Source organism: Ornithorhynchus anatinus, chromosome 16 (assembly GCF_004115215.2).
Source record: "Ornithorhynchus anatinus isolate Pmale09 chromosome 16, mOrnAna1.pri.v4, whole genome shotgun sequence".
NCBI lineage: Eukaryota > Metazoa > Chordata > Mammalia > Monotremata > Ornithorhynchidae > Ornithorhynchus > Ornithorhynchus anatinus.
The window spans coordinates 45,847,792-45,865,664 of NC_041743.1; the positions used below are offsets into that span (position 1 = coordinate 45,847,792).

At 61.4% G+C, this 17,873-nt stretch overlaps 2 protein-coding genes across 5 annotated transcripts; one reads left to right on the forward strand and one right to left on the reverse strand.

Moving 5' to 3' along the window:
• The first annotated feature begins 728 nt into the window (after nucleotides 1-728).
• RPA2 (replication protein A2) lies at nucleotides 729-7,775 on the forward strand. 3 transcript variants are annotated; one of them, XM_029081507.2, is made up of 9 exons: nucleotides 729-847; nucleotides 1,679-1,785; nucleotides 3,924-4,025; nucleotides 4,161-4,274; nucleotides 5,269-5,343; nucleotides 5,667-5,783; nucleotides 6,109-6,213; nucleotides 6,305-6,399; nucleotides 7,328-7,775. In XM_029081507.2, exons 1-9 carry the CDS (start codon nucleotides 832-834, stop codon nucleotides 7,410-7,412), a joined length of 816 nt encoding a protein of 271 aa, XP_028937340.1. In that variant the 5' UTR covers nucleotides 729-831; the 3' UTR covers nucleotides 7,413-7,775. The 3 variants fall into 3 exon arrangements, with proteins under 3 accessions (XP_028937340.1, XP_028937341.1, XP_028937339.1); XM_029081508.2 differs by lacking the exon at nucleotides 729-847 and adding an exon at nucleotides 876-1,024 and having other exon boundaries at nucleotides 7,332-7,775; XM_029081506.2 differs by lacking the exon at nucleotides 729-847 and adding an exon at nucleotides 881-1,024.
• A 1,348-nt stretch (nucleotides 7,776-9,123) lies between these two features.
• Nucleotides 9,124-17,179, reverse strand: THEMIS2 (thymocyte selection associated family member 2). 2 transcript variants are annotated; one of them, XM_007661776.3, is made up of 6 exons: nucleotides 17,045-17,179; nucleotides 14,776-14,916; nucleotides 12,144-12,566; nucleotides 10,510-11,555; nucleotides 10,098-10,230; nucleotides 9,124-9,712 (listed from the first exon to the last, which is right to left on the reverse strand). In XM_007661776.3, the coding sequence occupies exons 1-6, from the start codon at nucleotides 17,136-17,138 to the stop codon at nucleotides 9,621-9,623; spliced, it is 1,929 nt and encodes a 642-aa protein (XP_007659966.1). In that variant the 5' UTR covers nucleotides 17,139-17,179; the 3' UTR covers nucleotides 9,124-9,620. The 2 variants fall into 2 exon arrangements, with proteins under 2 accessions (XP_007659966.1, XP_007659965.1); XM_007661775.3 differs by having other exon boundaries at nucleotides 10,098-10,350.
• Nucleotides 17,180-17,873: the final 694 nt, after the last annotated feature.

Below are 17,873 nucleotides of genomic sequence, written 5' to 3' on the forward strand. Positions count from 1 at the left end.
CTCGGGGCCTCAGTTACCTCATCTGTAAAATGGGGATGAAGACTGTGAGCCTCACGTGGGACAACCTGATTCCCCTGTATCTCTCCCAGCGCTTAGAACAGTGCTCTGCACATAGTAAGCGCTTAACAAATACCAACATTATTAAGTAATCGGTCGATTCGATCGACTGATCGATTGACAAATATTGAGGTAGCGAGGAAGGGCCGGAGAGGCACGGGTCGCGGCCCAGAGAGGGGGGAAGGTGGAGAATGATCGGGGTGGGCTTCCTGGAGGAGGTGGGCCAACACGGGGGGGAGGGGTCGGGGCCCCCTGGCTTTTTCGGCGGCGGCCCGCAACCCCCATCCGCCGCCCCCTAGCGGGGAAGGACCGGCGGCGCACCCGCTCTGGGCCAGCCAGCACGCATGCGCCACAAGCGCAGGGGATGACGTCAGAGCCCGACGGCCGCTTAGGGGCGGGCCTCAGCGGCGCCGGATCAGGAAGCGGGGCTCTAATTGGACGGTTTTCGAGCGTGGCTCATCCGGGATCTTCAGCTCCCCCCCCCCCTCCGACGACTGCCCGTGCCCTCAGTAAAGATGGCGGCGGGAGGCCCGCCGTTCCCGCCAACGCAGCGGGAGGGGGCGCGCAGGCGCCTCTGAGCGAATGGAGCGGATTGGCCGCGGCCGGAACATGGGGAGCGCTGATTGGCGGGAGCGGGGCCGCCCTGGCTGCTGATTGGAGCTGACGTTCGCGGGAAGGAGTTTGGGGCGCGCTCGGGGAGGTCGCCTCGAGTCCCCCCGGAGCCCAGCCCGGCCCGGCCCCGAGGCCCGCTGCTCCCTCCCTCCCAACGCCACCATGTGGAACAGTCACGGTGAGACGGGCGAGGCTCCCTGCGGGCAGGGAAACGTCTTTATAATTCTAACAATAACGATGACCGTATTAGTGAAGCGCTTCCTCGGTGCTGAGCACTGTTCTTAAGCGCCGGGGTCGATGCGGGGCAATCAGATTGCCCCACGTGGGGATCATTTTCTAATCCCCCTTTTTACAGGTGAGGTCACAGAGGCCCAGGGAATAATAATAATGGTATTTGTTAAGCGCTTTCCAAGTGCAAAGCACTGTTCTAAGCGCTGGGGGGATGCAAGGTGATCAGGTTGTCTCCCGTGGGGCTCGCAGCCTTAATCCCCATTTTCCAGATGAGGCGACTGAGACCCAGAGGAGTTAAGTGACTTGCTCAAAGTCACACAACTGGCAAGTGGCGGAGCCGGGATTCGAACCCACGACCTCCGACTCCCAAGCCCGGGCTCTTGCCACTAAGCCTCGCTGCTTCTCTGGCTCCGTTATGTTGGAGTCAACATGTTGCTATGCTTCTTTCAACCCCAGTCCTTAGTACTGTGCTTGGCACGTAATTAGGCGCTTAATAAATACCATCGTTAGTATTATTATAAGTCTAGCAAGCGCTTAGCACAGAGCTCTCGCCACATATCTGTTGCCGAATTATACATTCCAAGCGCTTAGTACAGTGCTCTGCACATAGTAAGCGCTCAATAAGTACGGTTGAGTGAGTGAGTGAATGAATGAATGAATGATGCTCGGCTCGCAGCAGGCACTCAAAAAATAGGATTGATCGGAGGAGGGCGGCGGAGGTGGGGAGCGGGGGGTCGTGGAGCCGATGCCAACGGTCCTTAACCGTCTTCGTTTGCAGGAGGGTTTGAGAGCAACTATGGCGGGAGCTCCTTCACCGGGGGGAGCTACACCCAGTCCCCGGGCGGATTTGGCTCCCCTTCTGCCTCCCAGTTTGAGAAGAAATCAGTAAGTAGCAGCGGTCAATCCGTGGTTTTTATCGAGCGCTTACGGCCTGCAGAGCGTTGCACTAAACGCTTGGGAGAGAACAGTAGAGTTGGTACATCCGATTCCTACCTGCAGCGAGCTTGCAGTCTAGAGGGGGAGAAACACATCATATAGATTACAGATAAGGGAGATGGTGAGTGTGAGGATATGTACACGACTGCTGTGGAGTTTAGGATGGGATAATAATAATGTTGGGATTTGTTAAGCGCTTACTATACTAATGATAACATTGGCATTTGTTAAGCGCTTACTATGTGCAAAGCACTGTTGTAAGCACTGGGGAGGATACAAGGTGATGAGGTTGTCCCACATGGGCTCACAGTCTTAATCCCCATTTTCCAGATGAGGTCACCGAGAAGTGAAGTGACTTGCCCAAAGTCACGGCTGACAGGTGGCGAAGCCGGGATTAGAACCCATGACCCCTGACTCCCAAGCCCGTGCTCTTTCCACTAAACCACGCTGCTCCTCTGGGATGGGATGACTAATTAGCGCTCAGAAGGTACAGATACCACATACATCAAGGGGGTGATTGATGTGATTAATACCAAAAAGCTGTTAATACCAATCAGATATGAGGGGTACAAATGCCATTAGTGAGGACGATTAGTGATCTAGACTGTGAGCCCGTTGTTGGGTAGGGATTGTCTCTGTCTGTTGCTAAACTGTACTTTCCAAGTGTTTATTACAGTGCTCCGTACACAGTAAGCGCTCAATAAATACGATTGGATGAATGAACGAATATGGATCCAAGTGCACAGATGCCTTAGAAGGAAGAACAAGTAGAAGAAATGAGGGCTAGTCATTCATTCATCCAGTAGTATTTATTGAGTGCTTACTTTTTGCAGGACACTGTGCTAAGCGCTATTTATTGCTATTGTTTTTGTCTGTCTCCCCCAATTAGACTGTAAGCCCGTCAATTGGCAGGGACTGTCTCTATCTGTTGCCGATTTGTACATTCCAAGCGCTTAGTACAGTGCTCTACACATAGTAAGCGCTCAATAAATACTATTGAATGAATGAATGTACAGTTAGGGAAGGCTACTTGGAAATAAGATTTTTAGGATGTGTTTGAAGGTGGGAAGAGTGGTGGTGGGGAGTTCCAGGCCAAACGGAGGATGCGGGCAAGGAGTCGACAGCGAGATAGACAAGATCGGGGTGCAGTGAGTAGATTGGTACTAGAGAGTGTCATGGTCTAGTAATCAGATCATGAACCTCTGGGATTAAGAAGGACCTGGGTTCAAATTCTGGCTCCGCTACTTGCCTGCTGTGTGGCCTCAGGCAAGTCAATTAACTTCTTTGTTCCTCAGTTACCTCATTTGTAAAGTGGGAATTAAGACTCAACCCCATGTGGGACAGGGACTGTGTCCAACCTGATTTGCTTCTATCTACCCCAGCGCTTAGAACGGTGCTTGATCTAGAGTAAGGGCTTAACAAATACCATTATAATTATTGTTATTAGAGGAGCATAGTCTATGGGCTGGTTGTAGGAGGTGAAGTAGGAAGGGGAGAGCCGACTGAGCACCTTATAGTCAGTGGTCCCAGGAGTAGCAGTGGTAAACTGTCCCTGTCGGTAACCACCAGGTCTTCCTTCGGGGAAGAGGGAGAGTGAGCTGAATGCTTGCCTGCTATCTAAGTGGGCTCTTGGTTGGGTTTCCATGTCTTAGCTGCCTAGTGCTGAATCCCTTGCCCCTTTTAGCAAGAGAATCTTTTGTCTCCTGACCCGGGCTTGGCTGAAGTTTTATTGCAAAGGTTTCCAGAAGAGCCAGCTGGGCTTCTCCAAACAGGACCCTTGTCACTCATGCCACCTTTCTGTTTATCCCCAGTCTGGACAGGCAGCCATTCTCCCCAGCGTTTCCGGGACAAACCCTTGGAATATCTAGCAGGGCACCTTTGGATGCCTCGGGTTCGGCCAGGGCCGGGCAGCGTCATGCCAGAGAGAGTCCTGGGATCCTGGGGAGAAGGAGGGACCTCAGAGTGAATCTGGTTGCTAGGGGGCAGCCACATGGGCCCGGTCCTGGGGGTTGGCGGGGGTTGTGGAGGGCTTCTAGCTTACTCCGGTGCAGGAGGTGAAGGTAGTCACAGGTGATCCACCCTTCCAGCGATCCCGAGCCCAGCACATTGTGCCGTGCACCGTTTCCCAGCTGCTGGCCGCCACCCAGGTCGAAGAAACGTTCAGGATCGGGAACATCGAGATTTCCCAGGTAGGTAGAGAGGGTGGGCTCGGGGCGGCATGGTGTGACTGGGCTGCACCACAAGGTGACAGTGATGTGGGTGTCGGCCCTCGCTCTCTGCCTTCCCCGCACCCATCATCTGTGCCTCTCCTCGGTCCGGCCCAGGTCACTATTGTGGGAATCATCCGGCATGCAGAGAAAGCCCCGACCAACATCGTGTACAAGGTGGATGACATGACCGCTGCCCCCATGGACGTCCGGCAGTGGGTGGACACGGACGTGAGCTGCGTGGCTTGGGGCTGGGCTGGGCTGGAGGGCGAGGGAGGGTTGGAGAATGGCCACTGTTGGACGGTGTGAGCTAGGGCCCTTGGGCGGTCCTGGGGCCCATCTATGGCCTGGGCTGCGGGCTGCCCCGGAGCTCTCCTGTTCAGCCGGGAGAGAGGGGAACCTCTCTGATTCTGACTCCAGTCCAGAAGGAGGCCAGGGCCCTTCTCCGTCTGCCTGGTCTCCACCGCCTGGAAGGCCCAGACCTCTGGGTCAACAATTCTCGGATCAGATCCCTTCTCTGGGGTGCCCTGCTGGCTGGCAGAGGCCGGAACAACCTTGTACACACAACTGGTGCTATCGGGCAGCCATCTCCCTCATTCTTGCCTCTTGGCCTCAGCCGCCAGTGGTAGCTGTCTCTTCTCCTTATTGCTCAGGGGATGGGCGACATGGGAAGCCTGAGTGGGAGAAGCAGCATGGCCTAGTGGAAAGAGCATGGATCAGGGGACCTGGGTTCTAATCCCGGCTCTGCCAGTTGCTTGCTGTATGACCTTGGGCAAGTCACTTCACTGTGTCTCAGTTCTGCCTGGTTGTTCTGCTGGCCCAGTTGGGGGCCGTTCTCCTTGCTCGCCCCCTTAAAGTCCCCCTGTGACGGGGGGAAAGGGATGAGTGGAGTTAGGGCAAGGAGGGGGTCCTGGGGGACAGTTCTGAAAGAGCTGGAGTACCTGTATGGGGTTTGGGGTCCCCAAATCTTCGGGTTTCAGCTGAGGGGCTTCCAGGAGACCTGTCATTCAATCAGTCCTATTTATTGAGTGCTTACTGTAGGTAGAGCACTGTACTAAGCACTTGGGGGAGTACAGGAGAACAGTAAACAATAAGCCCACGATGAGCTTACAGTCTAGAGGGGGCTGCAACCCAACTGCCGTCTGGCTTGCCTCTCTGGGCAGGTTAGTAGGCTGCTTCCCGGTGTCCCCTTTGCACACTCGACGCCTACTCTCCCTTCCCTTAGGAGATCAGCAGCGAGAATATCGTCATCCCCCCGGAAACATACGTCAAGGTGGCTGGTCACCTCCGCTCCTTCCAGGTAATGGGGCCAGGGCGGTCAGGGAGGCCGGGGCCCTGGCGGCTATCTGGGGTGCTGGGGCTTTCCCCTCTGACCTCCTGGTCATATGGGCTATGCTGAAGCAGGAGTCCGCTTACACTTCCCTGGGCTGGGAGGGCTTGGTTTGGAAACTTTCCTCCCCGCGGGCTGGGGCAGACACCTCCCCACCCCCCGGCCTCCCGTGGTGGGGATGATGTTACAGGGCTCATCCCCGTGGCTGTGGCGCCCTGCAGCGGGTGGAGGGTTGGGCTCAAACCTCGGGTGTGTCTCACTGGCACCCGCCCTCCCGGCCTCGGTTGGCACAGAACAGAAAAAGCTTGGTGGCGTTCAAGATCATCCCTCTGGAGGATATGAATGAGCTCACCACTCACATCCTGGAAACCGTCAACGCCCACCAAACGCTCAGCAAGCCCAGCGGCCCGGTGAGAACCTCGTCGGCGGGCCACGGGGTTCCCCTGTTGGGAGCGGCCCCCTGGCCCCCAGTCCTGGGGCCTCCAGCCGTGCTTCTTGTGGGTGGTGGTGGGATCCTGCCAGTCCGCGACCTTCCCGTAGTCCCGCTGCGCCCGGCTCCCGGCCCTGGGCTGAGCGATGGGGGTGCGGGGCGCCGGGCCTCTCCTTTCCCTCCTCCAAGCCCCATCCGGTGACCCAGGCAGACGCAGGTGGTGCCGGCTGTGCCACCAGCCGTCTTAGCTGTCTATCCGTCCCGCCGCCTGGTGATGGTAGTCCTCTGTTCTTACTGTCACTCAGCTCATCATGGGCAACTCTGTCGGTGCCTCAGGGATGGGCGACATGGGGAGCCTGGGCGGGAGCGGCAGCGGACCGACCAACGGGCTCACCCTGCACCAGAGCCAGGTAAGATCCCGCCCTCTCCCTTGCCCAGCTCGGTGCCCGGCTCGACGCTGCGGGCCCCGGCTAGCCGGCTGAAACTCTGCTTCGCTCCAAGGTGCTGAATCTGATCAAAGCCTATCCCAAGCCAGAGGGGCTCAGCTTCCAGGAGCTCAGGTCTCAGCTGCCAAACCTGAACGCATCAGTCATCAAGTGAGTGTCCGAGCCACCGCATCGGTCCAGTGGCCCAGCGGCCTCCCCCATCTCACTTGGCCCCGGGTGGGGCTGGACCATGTGGTCCAGGCTGTCCCAGCCGCTTCAGCTCTGCCAGGTCCTGTCAGGCCCTGCCTGGGCCGGGAATTAAAACTAGCTATTGTGGGGTTGGGGGGGCGGGGTGGCAGCGGTTTCATCCTCAGGGAAGGGCTTAAACTGGGGGTAGGCATGCTGGAGTGGGCACTTTGGTTACGGGAGTTTGATGTCGGGGGGAGTCCAGTGTCTGGTCAGCCTGGAAGGGACTGGGTGAGGCTTCCCCACAGCGGTCCCCGTTGATCAAAGGGTCAGGAGAGGTATCTGCGTGTCCTGATGGTGCAGCCTCGGAGCTTGGCTCAGGTGAAGCGGTCTGACCTGGGACCACCCCTAGCTGGGACAGGGCTGCCCATGCCCTGGCCCTGTTGATCCTGTCCTGGTCCCACCCTGATCCCACCCTGGTCCCGCCCTGGTCCTGTGGGGCAGTGCTGCTGGATTGAGGAGGAAGATTGAGGGTCCAGCATTTTACCCTTGCTCCAACTCTGTGCGATCATCCCCTCGGCTGCTCCGGGACCCCTGGGCCCCTTCCCACTCACTTCTCTCTTCCTGGGCAGAAGAGAGTATCAGCTGGCCACACCATCTCGCCCCTGCCCCACAGGTCACCCCATCTTCCACCCTGTAGTCACCACATTATTGGCCCTGATGCCACCAAGAGCCTGAAACGAGGTTGGCCCTGCTGCCGCCGTCTCCTCAGAGCTGTGGGGCTAGAGGAGGTGGTCAGGGGACTGTGTGGGGCAGGGACAGAGGGCCGGGTCCTCCGTCCACTGCGCCCCCACTTCCCCTGCTTGGCTTGGCTTGGCTGCGACCCTATCTCTCTCCCTTCCTTACCCACCAGGCAGGCGGTGGATTTCCTGAGCAACGAGGGTCACATCTATTCCACTGTGGATGACGAGCATTTCAAATCTACCGACGCGGAGTAGCCCATTCCCCCACCCCGGCTGTTCGGCCGTCTGGCATCGCGGGTCCCTGGGATCGCGGGCTCCGGCCTTTCGGGGCCACCTGCAGAAGTTGGTTCCTACCGATCACCCCCACCCAGGGCCTGGCATCCCCAGAATCTCTGAACCTGAACTGCATCACTGGCCACTGTGGCAGCCCAGTGCCGTGACTGGACTGAGCGAGGCCCTGAAACTCAAGGGCTGGGAGAGCTAGCCTAAGGGCACATGTGGGGCCTTTTGCGGCCTGGGGCATTGGTGCCCGTGAGGCCTTGGGTGGGGACTGCCGCTGGGGGAGCCAAGCTCCAGTAGCCCAGAGCCCTCGTTTAATAAAGCAACCCTTTCAGTCCAGGTCTGGTGCTCCATCGCCACCCTGGCCCTCTCTCCCACTTTTCCTGCTGTGGGAGGGGGCGGGCTGGGGTTGTGGCTCCAAACCGCATGGCCTGGGGGACCCCTCTTGCCAGTGTCTCCCTCACATCTCCTCCTCACCAGCCCTGGGGGGTTATTGAGGTGTGAGAGACAGAGGGTTGACTTTATTGACCCCTTGGCTTCCCCACTTCCTGTTGGCTCAAGTCAGGCCAGCTGTGGGGTTCTGGAGGGCGAGGGGAGGGAAGATTTCCTAGGTACTTCTGGGCCCCTCCCAACCCTCCCCACAGTGGGGCCTTGCACCCTGCAGCCTCTGGTCACCGCCCTGGCCGTATTCTGCTCGGTGTGGTTACTCCCCCTTGGGCCCGCTCTGGGCCCACCTGTCGCTGCGAGTCGGAGAAGGGGCCGGTGTTCAACTCCTCGGCTGGGCAGTGAGCGTGCCCTGCCCCACCCCAGCCCCATCTCTTTGGCTGGAGAAGCTCTGCGACTTGATGGGAGGGCGGGTTGGGGCATGACATAGGAAGACCCAGAGGAACCACAGCTTTCGTTCTAAGCCATCGTCAAGGGGAACCTCAGGCTGGCGGACGGGGAGGGGAGGGGAGTGGAGTGGGTTACCCATGACCGATTTCCAAGCTCTCTTGGTTCAAACCTGCCTTCCCTTCTCGCCTGCCCTTTCTCTGGGGCGCTGCAGCCTGCCCGTGCCTCGGACTGGGCTCGGTCGACCAGAACCTCATCTTCCCCACCCTCCACGCTTCTATCTTGGTGGGTGGTGCGGCCACCCCACTTGGCTTGCAGCTGCTGCGTATCATCGCCTTCTGGCCCATCGTGAGTGCAGATACCGATCCTCCCGGCCACAGTCCCGGAGACTGCCTGATAGGCTGGGACTCGGGCCCTGAGGAACGCTCCCAACTTTGGCAAAGCGGGGTCGGGGTCGGGGACCCGAGGAGGGGGCCGGCGGCCAGCAGGTGGAAGCTCGGGCCAGGTGTCGGGAGAGGTGTCAGCCTCTCCCGGTTGCCCCCGTCCATGCGCCAGACCAACTGGACCTCGGCCTGCAGACTATCGCTTCCCTTCTGAATCATTTCCCCTGGCCGTTTCCTTCCTCGTTCCCACGTCCTCCCGCACCGCCCAGCCCCGGCCCCCACCCTCTCGCCTCCAGGTCGGCCGCAGCTCAGCAAACCGGGAAGTGAAAATGAAGGAGCCTAAAATTAAACGCTTTGTGTGGGTGGCTAAAGTCAGAGGGACGTAGGAGTGGACAGGCTCTGGGGCTCAGGGCCTCTTGGGGCCTCACGCTGTCTTCCCCCTGCTTTCTGGGAATTGGATGCCAGGGCAGAACTCAGGGGCCAAAGAGTTACTTTACTTGAATGATTTGAGCCGCTCAGAAGGCGGTGTACAGGTCTGGGCAGCTGTGCTACGGAGAGCTGGACCCCAGATACGGCAGAGCATGGGCTCAGAGTCACCTCCTTGCCCAAGTGCCCCCGGCCCTCTCCCCGGCTGTGGCAGGGGTAGCCAAACCCAACTGTGTTCGTGCCGGGGTACAGCCCCCAAGGTCAGCGGGAAGGAGGGTTATGATGCCCTCGGGGTATCGACTCGCGGGCGCGCCCTTGCTCTGGAGGAAAGTCCGTGTGGCCAGAGTGGGTCACGGCCAGGAACGTGGAAGTTGACCGGGTTGCCCGTGCCCACGGTGGTGGCTGCCCCAGGTCACCCGGTCTCCGGCGTGGCAGCACACGGGTGACTTGATGCCGGTCTTCCTTGTGCAGGCCGACGAGGGGGATGGGGTCAGTGCCCTGGGCTCTGCTGGCAAGGTGACAGCTACCTATGCTCTGCCGCCCCTTAGTAGTGGAGCGCCGCTTCCTTCATGTGGCGGATGGTCTCTTGCAGCTCCTCATCCATTATCTCGTAGTCGTGGTCCGAGTCGCTGTCGCCTGGGGGTAACCAGTGGCCACGGGCCAGTGAGGGGGTGGGGGTGGGGGCTGGGGCAGGGAGCTGGAAAGAGCCAGCATTAGGGCCTGAGATCTGGGGGTCGGGGGTCGGGTCAGCCTGAGTTGGAAGCAGCTTTGAGAAGTCATCTTGTCCCTCTCCCCGCCTCGAGGCCCTGCCCAAGCCTCCACCCTCTCCATCCCGGGAACCAATTCTGGCCTCTGATTGGCCCTCGCTGCCAGAGTCAGAGTGGACACTGGCCAACGCCGATCCCAGGGGTGGCTACTGTTCCTTCACTGGGACCAAGCATCTGACCCTCCACCCCTTCCCTCCCACCCGGTCTCCAGCCTGGCGACGTGTGGGGGAAATCCGCCAGCAGACCGGCCTCACCTGACAACTTTCTTGGGGGCGGCCTCTTCGGGGGCGGTTTTACCCTCTTGGGGACCCCGCTGTAGGCATTCGGGGAGACTTTCGGATTTGCCGTGAAGCCCAGTGCCTTGACCGGAGCAGGCAGGGTCTTGGCCTGAGTGGGTAGAATCATTGCTGGAGTGGGTGGCGTCTTGGCCGGGGTGGGCAGTGTCTTGGCCAGGGTGGGTGACTGCAGACTTGGCCTCAGGCTTTTTGGCCCCACTTCAGGCGGAGACTGCAGAGAGAAGGGACCCCAGAAGAAATCAGATTCCAGGCCTAAAGGAATCTAGACGGTGGGAAATCGGGTGCCCTACCCCTGTGCTGGGTTGCCAGGAGGTCTTTGGGACACGGGGTGGGTGCTGCGGGAGCCCCCCGCCCGGGGTCCCCAGGGCACCTTCACTGGAGTCTCCTGGCTGCTCCTCCGGCAGGCAGAGCCCTCGGCCTTGGACCGCCGGGCGGCATCCGGGCCCTTGGGGGGCCGAGGGGGCGGGGGAGCATCGCTGGGCAGCTCCCTCCGCAGGCGGAAGTAGAAGGCTTCCGTGAGCTCCTCCACAGGGGGTGGGCAGGGGCGCTCCCCACCCCAGGCCGGCGGATCCCCGGACAGCACCACCAGAAGGTCCAGCCACCGTGGCGGGATCTCGAAGGCGACAGGTACGGCACCGGGAGGGGCTTCATCCAGACTGGCCACCAGGAAGGGTTCGGCTACCCGCTCTTCCAGCCGCACGGCCGGCAGGACGCCCAGCGGGTCGGAGGGCAGGGTCGGGTCCCCGGCCGCCACCTTGACCTCCACGGGCAGCGGGAAGTGGGTGGTGACCTCGTCCAGGGAGTAGCGCCGGCCATCGCCGAGCTCCTCCACGAAGCCGCCCGCTAGGGGCAACGGCAGCACCAGCAGCTCCCGGTCCTCGCTGGGCTCACCGGGCCCGCCCAGCCGCGCGCACTCCAGTCCCGCCACCCCGCCGTCGTGAGTTGGGCCCAGCACCTCCAGCCGGTCGCCCACGCCCAGTGCCATGGCCAGCCCCTCGCCCTCGCAATCCCGCGTGACCACCACGCGCAGCGGCCCGCCTGGACCCAGCCCCGCCAGCAGGTCGAAGGCCGTGGGGAACTCGCGCGGCCTGCGACGCAGCAGCCCCCGGTACTCGCTGGACACCAGGAAATGGCGCGGGGCCTTGCGGCCGGCGGTGGCCAGGAGCCTCCAGGCCGGGGCGTGGCCGTGGAGCCGGAGCCGCTGGCCTTTGCGCAGGGACCCCGTCCAGGCGCTCTCGAAGATGGGGCTCCCGGCCGGGCCCTCCAGGATCTCCGCCTCCACGGGGAACGGGCCCCCGCGGGCCAGGACCTCACTCAGCAGCACTGGCTTGACGAAGTGCACGTGGCCGGTCACGGCCGTCACGTCCTCCACGTCCACCTCGAGGCTGGACGGGATCTTCACTATGTCCTTGCGCACTGGGTGGGCGAGAGGGAAGGGGTGGAGGCGGGGTCGGGCTGAGGGCCGCCACGCCCCTCTTCTCCCCTCCCCGGGCCGGTTCCCTTGGGTCTGGGTCGGGGCCCGGGAGCGGGGCCGGCGTTGAGCCTTCGCTGCCCCGACCCCAGGAGAGCCCCGGATCCAGAGGCCCCTGACCCCTAAACCGTCCCACCTAACAGGGACACCCGGACTGCTCCCCCTCCCCAGCTCTTCCCCAGCTCCCCGGCTGCGCCCCACAGTCCGGCCCTCTCCACCTGGGGTTCTCAGGCCAAGCGCCCCAGGAGCCCAGGGTGAGGGTTGCACTCTTTCTTGCCCGTGACCTGGTTTCTCTCGGAGCCAGCCTGCTTTCTTTCAGCCTGGGGCCTGGGGAGCCCAGGCTGAATTACAGGGATTGGATAAACTGGGCAGAAGATCGGTAGAGATCCCACCCCCCTCTCTGTGGCCCTGGTGGGGGTGAGGATAACCAGCCCTTTGGATTAAGGACGAGTGACCCATTTGGAAACAGCGCTGCCCCACCTCCCTGTTCCTCCCCATCCCCACAGCCCACCCCCTGCATCCCGGGCACTGACTCTGCATGATAGCCTGGACCTCATAGAGCGGTGACAGGACAACGGCGGCCCAGTGGAGGTTGGCGCAGTGAAAGCGGCGGGTCCTGAGGGCCTGGCAGCGCAGGGCCTGGAGCAGTGTCAGCCTTGAGTCCGGCTCCCACCACTGGAACTGGCCAGATAGGGCCAGGGGCAGCAGGAGCGGTGGGGATCCGGCAGCCCCCTCCCCGCTCTTGCAGCGGCCGTGGCGCTGGCCGTGGCGCAGCTCCACGGAGGTCAGCGTGACTGGCTGGCCCCCGGGGAGCACGCGGCCCCCCACGTGGAGATCCCAGGCCGAGGTGAAGCAGACGGGTAGCCCACCGGGGGCGGCGGTGGCGGCGGCCACCAGGGCCTCCAGGCTGTCGAAGGCATGAGCGGCCATGCTCCTGGGGATGGGGCGGAAGTGACCTGCGGGGACAGTGCGGCGGCCGCCAGTGAGGCACAAGGCCCGGCTGCGGACCGGACCCTCCCCATCGGGCGCCCCGCTGGGCTCAGATCCTGCCAGGCAGGACATGGGGCCCAGGTGGTATGATGATGATGATGATAGTATTTGATAAGCACTTACTAGGTGTCAGGCACTGTTCAAAGCGCTGGGACAGATACAAGGTAATCAGGTTGGACGTAGTCTATATCCCACAGGGGGCTCGCAGTCTTAATCCCCATTTTACAGACGAGGGAACTGAGGCCCAGAGAAGTAAAGTGGCTTGCCCAAGCTCACATAGCAAAGTGGCAGAGCTGGGATTAGAACCCAGATCCTTTCAATTCCAAGGCCTGGGCTCTATCCACTAGGCCACGCAGCTTCTGCGGACCAGCTTCAAGGGCGCCCACCCCACCCGCCCGCCAGACCGGCCCTCGGTAAGTGTCAGCTCCCAGGACGGAGGCCTGGCCAACTGGCTCGGCAGGGCCACGCTGCTGCCTGCTGCCTCCCTGCGGGGTTTAGGGGGGAAAGGTGGAGGGCCGGAGTGGGGACCAGGGACTGCCTTCCACCTGCTCCTTGCCCCACCCCGTCGTGACATCAGGTAGGCTCTCTCCGATCCCAGGGGCCTGCGGGCCTGAGATCCTACCTGGTCTGCCTAGAAAAGGCTCGATGGCCTTGACCCGGGCAGGGTCAGGAGTTGGAGGTACAGGACTGAGGAGCTAGGTGGGAAAACACAGAGACGTGTAAGAAAGAGAGGCAGAGAGACAAAGACAGAGCGAAACAGACGCAGAGACAGAGAAAGAGAGATGTCAAAGTGTATCTTCAGGTTAAACTTCAGGGTCTACGAGAAGCAGTGTGGCGTAACGGATAGAGCACGGGCATGGGAATCAAAGAGACCTGGGTTATTAGCCCAGTTCCGTCACGTGTCTGCTGTGTGACCTTGGGTAAATCACTTAACTTCTCGGGGCCTCAGTTCCCTCATCTGTAAAATGGGGATTAAGACCGTGAGCCCTGTGTGGGACAGGGACTGAAGTCCAACCCGATTATCTTGTATCTACCCCAGGGCTTCAAACAGTGCCTGGCACACGGTGAGCACTTTTAACAAATAACCACAATTATTATTATTATTGTGAATGCCTGTGTAAACGTGCGTATGTGAGCAAGTGTGGGTCTGGTTTGTGTGTGGTCTTTGTGAGTCAGGATCAGTGTGTGTCTGTGTACAGTCAGTGGGTACCCGTGTGTCTGTGTGACTGTCAGCACTTGTGTCAGTATGGGTGTGTGTCTGCATGCGTCAGTGTGTGTCTGTGAGACTGTCAGCAGGTGTCAGTGTGAATCTTTATGAGTGTCAGCGTGTGTCTGTGGATCAGTGCGCTGACTTCTTGCTGGGCCCCTCGTCCCCGGCCGCAGCCCGAGTGCCGGCCCCTAACCCCCTTCCTCAGCCCCCAGCCCCAGCCTCGGCCCCCCTACCCCATCCCTCAGCCCCAGCCCCATCCCCATCCCCTCATCCTCCAGCCCCAACCCCAGTTCCAGCCCCCAAACCCATTCCTCAGCAGCTCCAGCCCCAGCCCCCAGCCCCAGTCCATCTGGGTGAAGGAGACTGGGAGGGGAAGGCCGTGGAGGATGAAGGGCAGAAAAGCAGTTTTGCATGATGAGTGGCAGTGGCAGTGACACTAACCACACTGGCCCCTGGGGATGGAGTAATGGGGCGAGGTGCGGGTGGGGACAGAAATGGGAGTTGAGCTGGGGATAGCATGTGGGGGCGGGGAGGGAGGAAGGGGAAGGAAGGGGAAGGGTGGGGAGGAGATGGTGGCAGGCCTGGGTCTGTGGTCGTTCCCCCTGACCATCCTGGACACCCTGAGGGACTGCAGGATGCAAAGTGACTTTCGGTAGGCTTTTTGGCTGATCTGCCGCCCGGCTAAGAGACGGGTCTCCAATTCCAGCCAGTGACAATCTCACAACCCCACCCTACTCAGTGGGGATGGGGCAATGGGGAGCAGAGCATGCCGGGAAACCAGACGGTAAGAGTGTGTGGCAGGGAGCAGAGCATGCTGGGAAGCCACTTAGTGGTTTGCGGGTAGCCGGACTCTATGTAGTTCCACACGTGTGTGTGTGTGTGTGTGTGTGTGTGTTCGTTCAAGAGCGCTTGCGCGAAGTAACTGTGGAGGTGGGAAGGCCCCGGAGGAGACCTGTTAGCCTTACCTGAGAAGTCAAGTGGCAGCTCCCTGGTCTGGCCCGTGTCTGGGTTCTCACAGATGACCTTCTGGAGCTGGACGTGCGTGATCTTCATCAAGTCCCCGGTGGACAGACAGCACTCGCTACCGTCCACCTCGTACACGGAGCCTGGGAGGAAGGGCAACATCACCATCCGGCCGCCATGGTACCCACGGTCCCGGTACCGGCCCCTTCTCCACCACAGGGGGCTCCTGGCCCGATCTTTGATCCCTGATCTTAAGTGGGTTCCCATCTGAGCCCTGGGGCCCGGTGATGCACTGGGGTCAGCAAAGCAGAAGTCTTAGGGGTTAGGGGAGCTAGTTCACACCAGAACTGTCCACTTGTGGTCAGTTTTGGTTCCTTTTTGCTGGTCACTTCCCTCAGACTGTCCACCCTCCCCTTCTGCAGTGCTTTGCACACGGTTAGCGCTCAATAGTCACAACCGAATTGAATTAATTGAATCCTGCCCAAGTCACCAATTCCTTTGCAGGGAAGATGGTTGGGAGGGTCCAGACGCAGTCCCCACCTCCTGCCGACCAGTCCTGGAGGACCACAGCTCCCCAGTCCATCCACAGCACACACCCCTTTCTGTCTGCCCTCACTCCTTCTGATTGGCTCTTCGCACCCCTAACATGGAAGGGACCAGTCCCAGTGCATCCAGGGCTGACACTTCAAGCCCACATTTCTGCTCCTGGTCCTGCCCCTCACCAGGAGGTTGGAAAACAGGCCTAACTCAGCTTCCAGCGTGGGGCAGCTGATGGGGAGTCATGGAGGGGTTTTAGGAGAGGAGGCGTAGGGGGCCACGGTCAGGACAGCAGCAGCGGGAGGTGTCAGGCAGTGCAGCCGAGCACGGTCACCCAAGTCCCCATCTCTGCCAATCTTGGGAAAGGCTGTGCCCATGGACACCTCGCCGGGCATCTGCCCAGGCTCATAATAATAATAATAATAATTATGGTATTTGTTAAGCACTTACTCTGTGCCAATCACCGTTCTGAGCTCTGAGATAGATACAAGGTAATCGGGTGGTATACAGTCCCTGCCCCACATGGGGCTCACATTCTTAATCCCCGTTTTGCAGATGAGGGAACTGAGGCACAAAGAAGTAAAGTGACTTGCCCAAGGTCACAGAGCAGACAGGTGGTAGAGCCAGGACCCACGTCCTCTAACTTCCAGACCGGGACTATTTCCACTAGGGCACACTGTTTTTCTGGGCTCCTCACTGGGTATCACGGTGGCTGGCTGCCCCGATTACCAGCTGTCTCTTACCTCCTGCTCCTGAAACTGAGTGAGTGAGTGTGTGTGTGAGGGAGGGAGAGAAACTGCTTGTCTGTGGCTCATTCCCTCCCCCTCCCACTACCCCCACCAGATTCCCTGCCCCTAACTCTCTCTGCCTGCCGCCCTGCCCCTGCTGTGCCTGGGGCTCCCTCTCCCGTTGCTCCTTCAGCACTTCTTGCTCAGCTCCTCCCCCTCCCACGACCCCTGACTTCTCACCTGTCACAGCCCCCCAGCCCCCTCCCCGATTCTGCCAGGCACCCGCCGGGCCGGGCTTCAACCGTCGGTCCGGGGGCCCCGGGTTGGGCTGTACCGGGCAATTCCAGGCCCTTGCTGATTCGTGGTTTTCATTTCCTCTTCTGGGAAACGGGGAGCCTCCGCAACTGTCCTGCACTGCGCCCCCATTCCTCCTGCCCTGCCCCCCTCCAGTCCCCCTTTGTGCCCCTCCCCAGCCCCCCTACCCTGCCGCCTCCAAACCTCCTGCCCTGCCCGGGGAGAGGGGTGGTTATTCCCGTCCTTGCAGCCCCCCCCGCCCCACCTCAGTCCTGCCCTCAGCCTTCTCCTCAGTGTCCCCTCCTCGGGTTCCCCGGAGCTGGCCCATTGGCCTGGCGTTAAGACCCCAACACTGCCATCCCCATCCCTGTCCCTCCCTCCCCTAAATTCAGCCTCAAGGTCAGCACCAAGGACCGGTGACCTCTGCCTCCTCCTCCTTTTCCTCCTCCTCCTCTTTCTTTTTCTCGTCCTCCTCCTTTTTCTCCTCCCCCTCCTGTCTTCCTCTGCCTCCCCTTCTTCTTCCTCCTCTTCCTTCCCTCTCCCCATCCCGACCCCAACTCTCAGGTCCTCGTCCGGTGCCAGCCCTGCCGGCCGGCCTCCTCGGTGCCCCCTTCTCAGACGGCCGTGGACACGGGCAGCAGAACCCCGGAGACCCTCCCCTCCCCACCCCGGTCCCCTCCCCCTCCGCGAGCCCGGTCCGGGGGTCGCTCACCCTGGAAATAGACCCCCGAGCAGATCTTCAGCACCCGCGGCAGGGTGGCGGGGTCGAGGCCGCAGATGTAGTCGTGGAAGGAGAGGGGCTCCATGACCTGCCGGTCCAGCCCGACCCGACCCGGCCCGGCCCCTGTCTCCGCGTCCCCTCTCTCTGGGACCCCCGGACCCCGGCTCCCCGGCTCCCCGCCGCCTCCGGACTGAGCCGCCTCCTCCGGTCAGTCCGCAGCCCTGCCCCCGCCCGCCCCCTCCTTCCTGCTCTAACCACAGGTCCATCCTGCCTCCCGCTGGGACCCGGGGGCCGCAGGGCCGCGAGGCCCCCCGCCCCACCTGGTCGACCTCCCCCCATCTCTGCTCCGGGGAGTGGAGGGGAGGGGAGAAGGGGCCGAGACCCTCCCCCCAGAAAATCCCCCCCAAGGGGTAACCCCCCACCCCACCCCTGGCCCCTCCACGCCCCCCCGTGGACACCGGCCGCCATTGCACGCCCCGTCGCCCCGGCCTCTGGTTAGGACAGGCCGGACGACTGGCAGGGCCAAATCAGCAGCCCCCTGGCCCTAATACCCTCTCGGAGGGGCAGGGGACGTGGGGTGCCCGTCCCGGGCCTGGCTAAAGCCCCAGAGGCAGGGATGGCTCTGGCCTGGACCGGACGGGGGCAACTCACTGCCCCCGGGGGACAGGGGTCAGACGCCGACCGGTCCCTCCCGGCTCGGATTCCCTAGGCAGGCCCACGGGGCAGTGGGCGCACCCGGCGGCGGGGGCACGGGAGAGTCCACGAGCCACCCCCCCACACCCACACCGCACCTTGCGCTCAAGCCTACGGGTGAGCCCCA

What these genes read in the sequence shown, in the direction of transcription:
- RPA2 (XM_029081506.2), top strand. Translation starts at nt 967, where the DNA reads ATGCGGGGCAATCAGATTGCCCCACGTGGGGATCATTTTCTAATCCCC. An exon ending in TCTAATCCCCCTTTTTACAG is followed by an intron (nt 1,025 to 1,678) that starts GTGAGGTCACAG and finishes CTTCGTTTGCAG; the next exon opens with GAGGGTTTGAGAGCAACTAT. An exon ending in CTGAACGCATCAGTCATCAA is followed by an intron (nt 6,400 to 7,327) that starts GTGAGTGTCCGA and finishes CTTACCCACCAG; the next exon opens with GCAGGCGGTGGATTTCCTGA.
- THEMIS2 (XM_007661775.3), bottom strand. Translation starts at nt 17,138, where the DNA reads ATGGAGCCCCTCTCCTTCCACGACTACATCTGCGGCCTCGACCCCGCC. An exon ending in GCTGCCACTTGACTTCTCAG is followed by an intron (nt 12,567 to 14,775) that starts GTAAGGCTAACA and finishes CTGTCCCCGCAG; the next exon opens with GTCACTTCCGCCCCATCCCC. An exon ending in GCCCCCAAGAAAGTTGTCAG is followed by an intron (nt 9,713 to 10,097) that starts GTGAGGCCGGTC and finishes GGTTACCCCCAG; the next exon opens with GCGACAGCGACTCGGACCAC.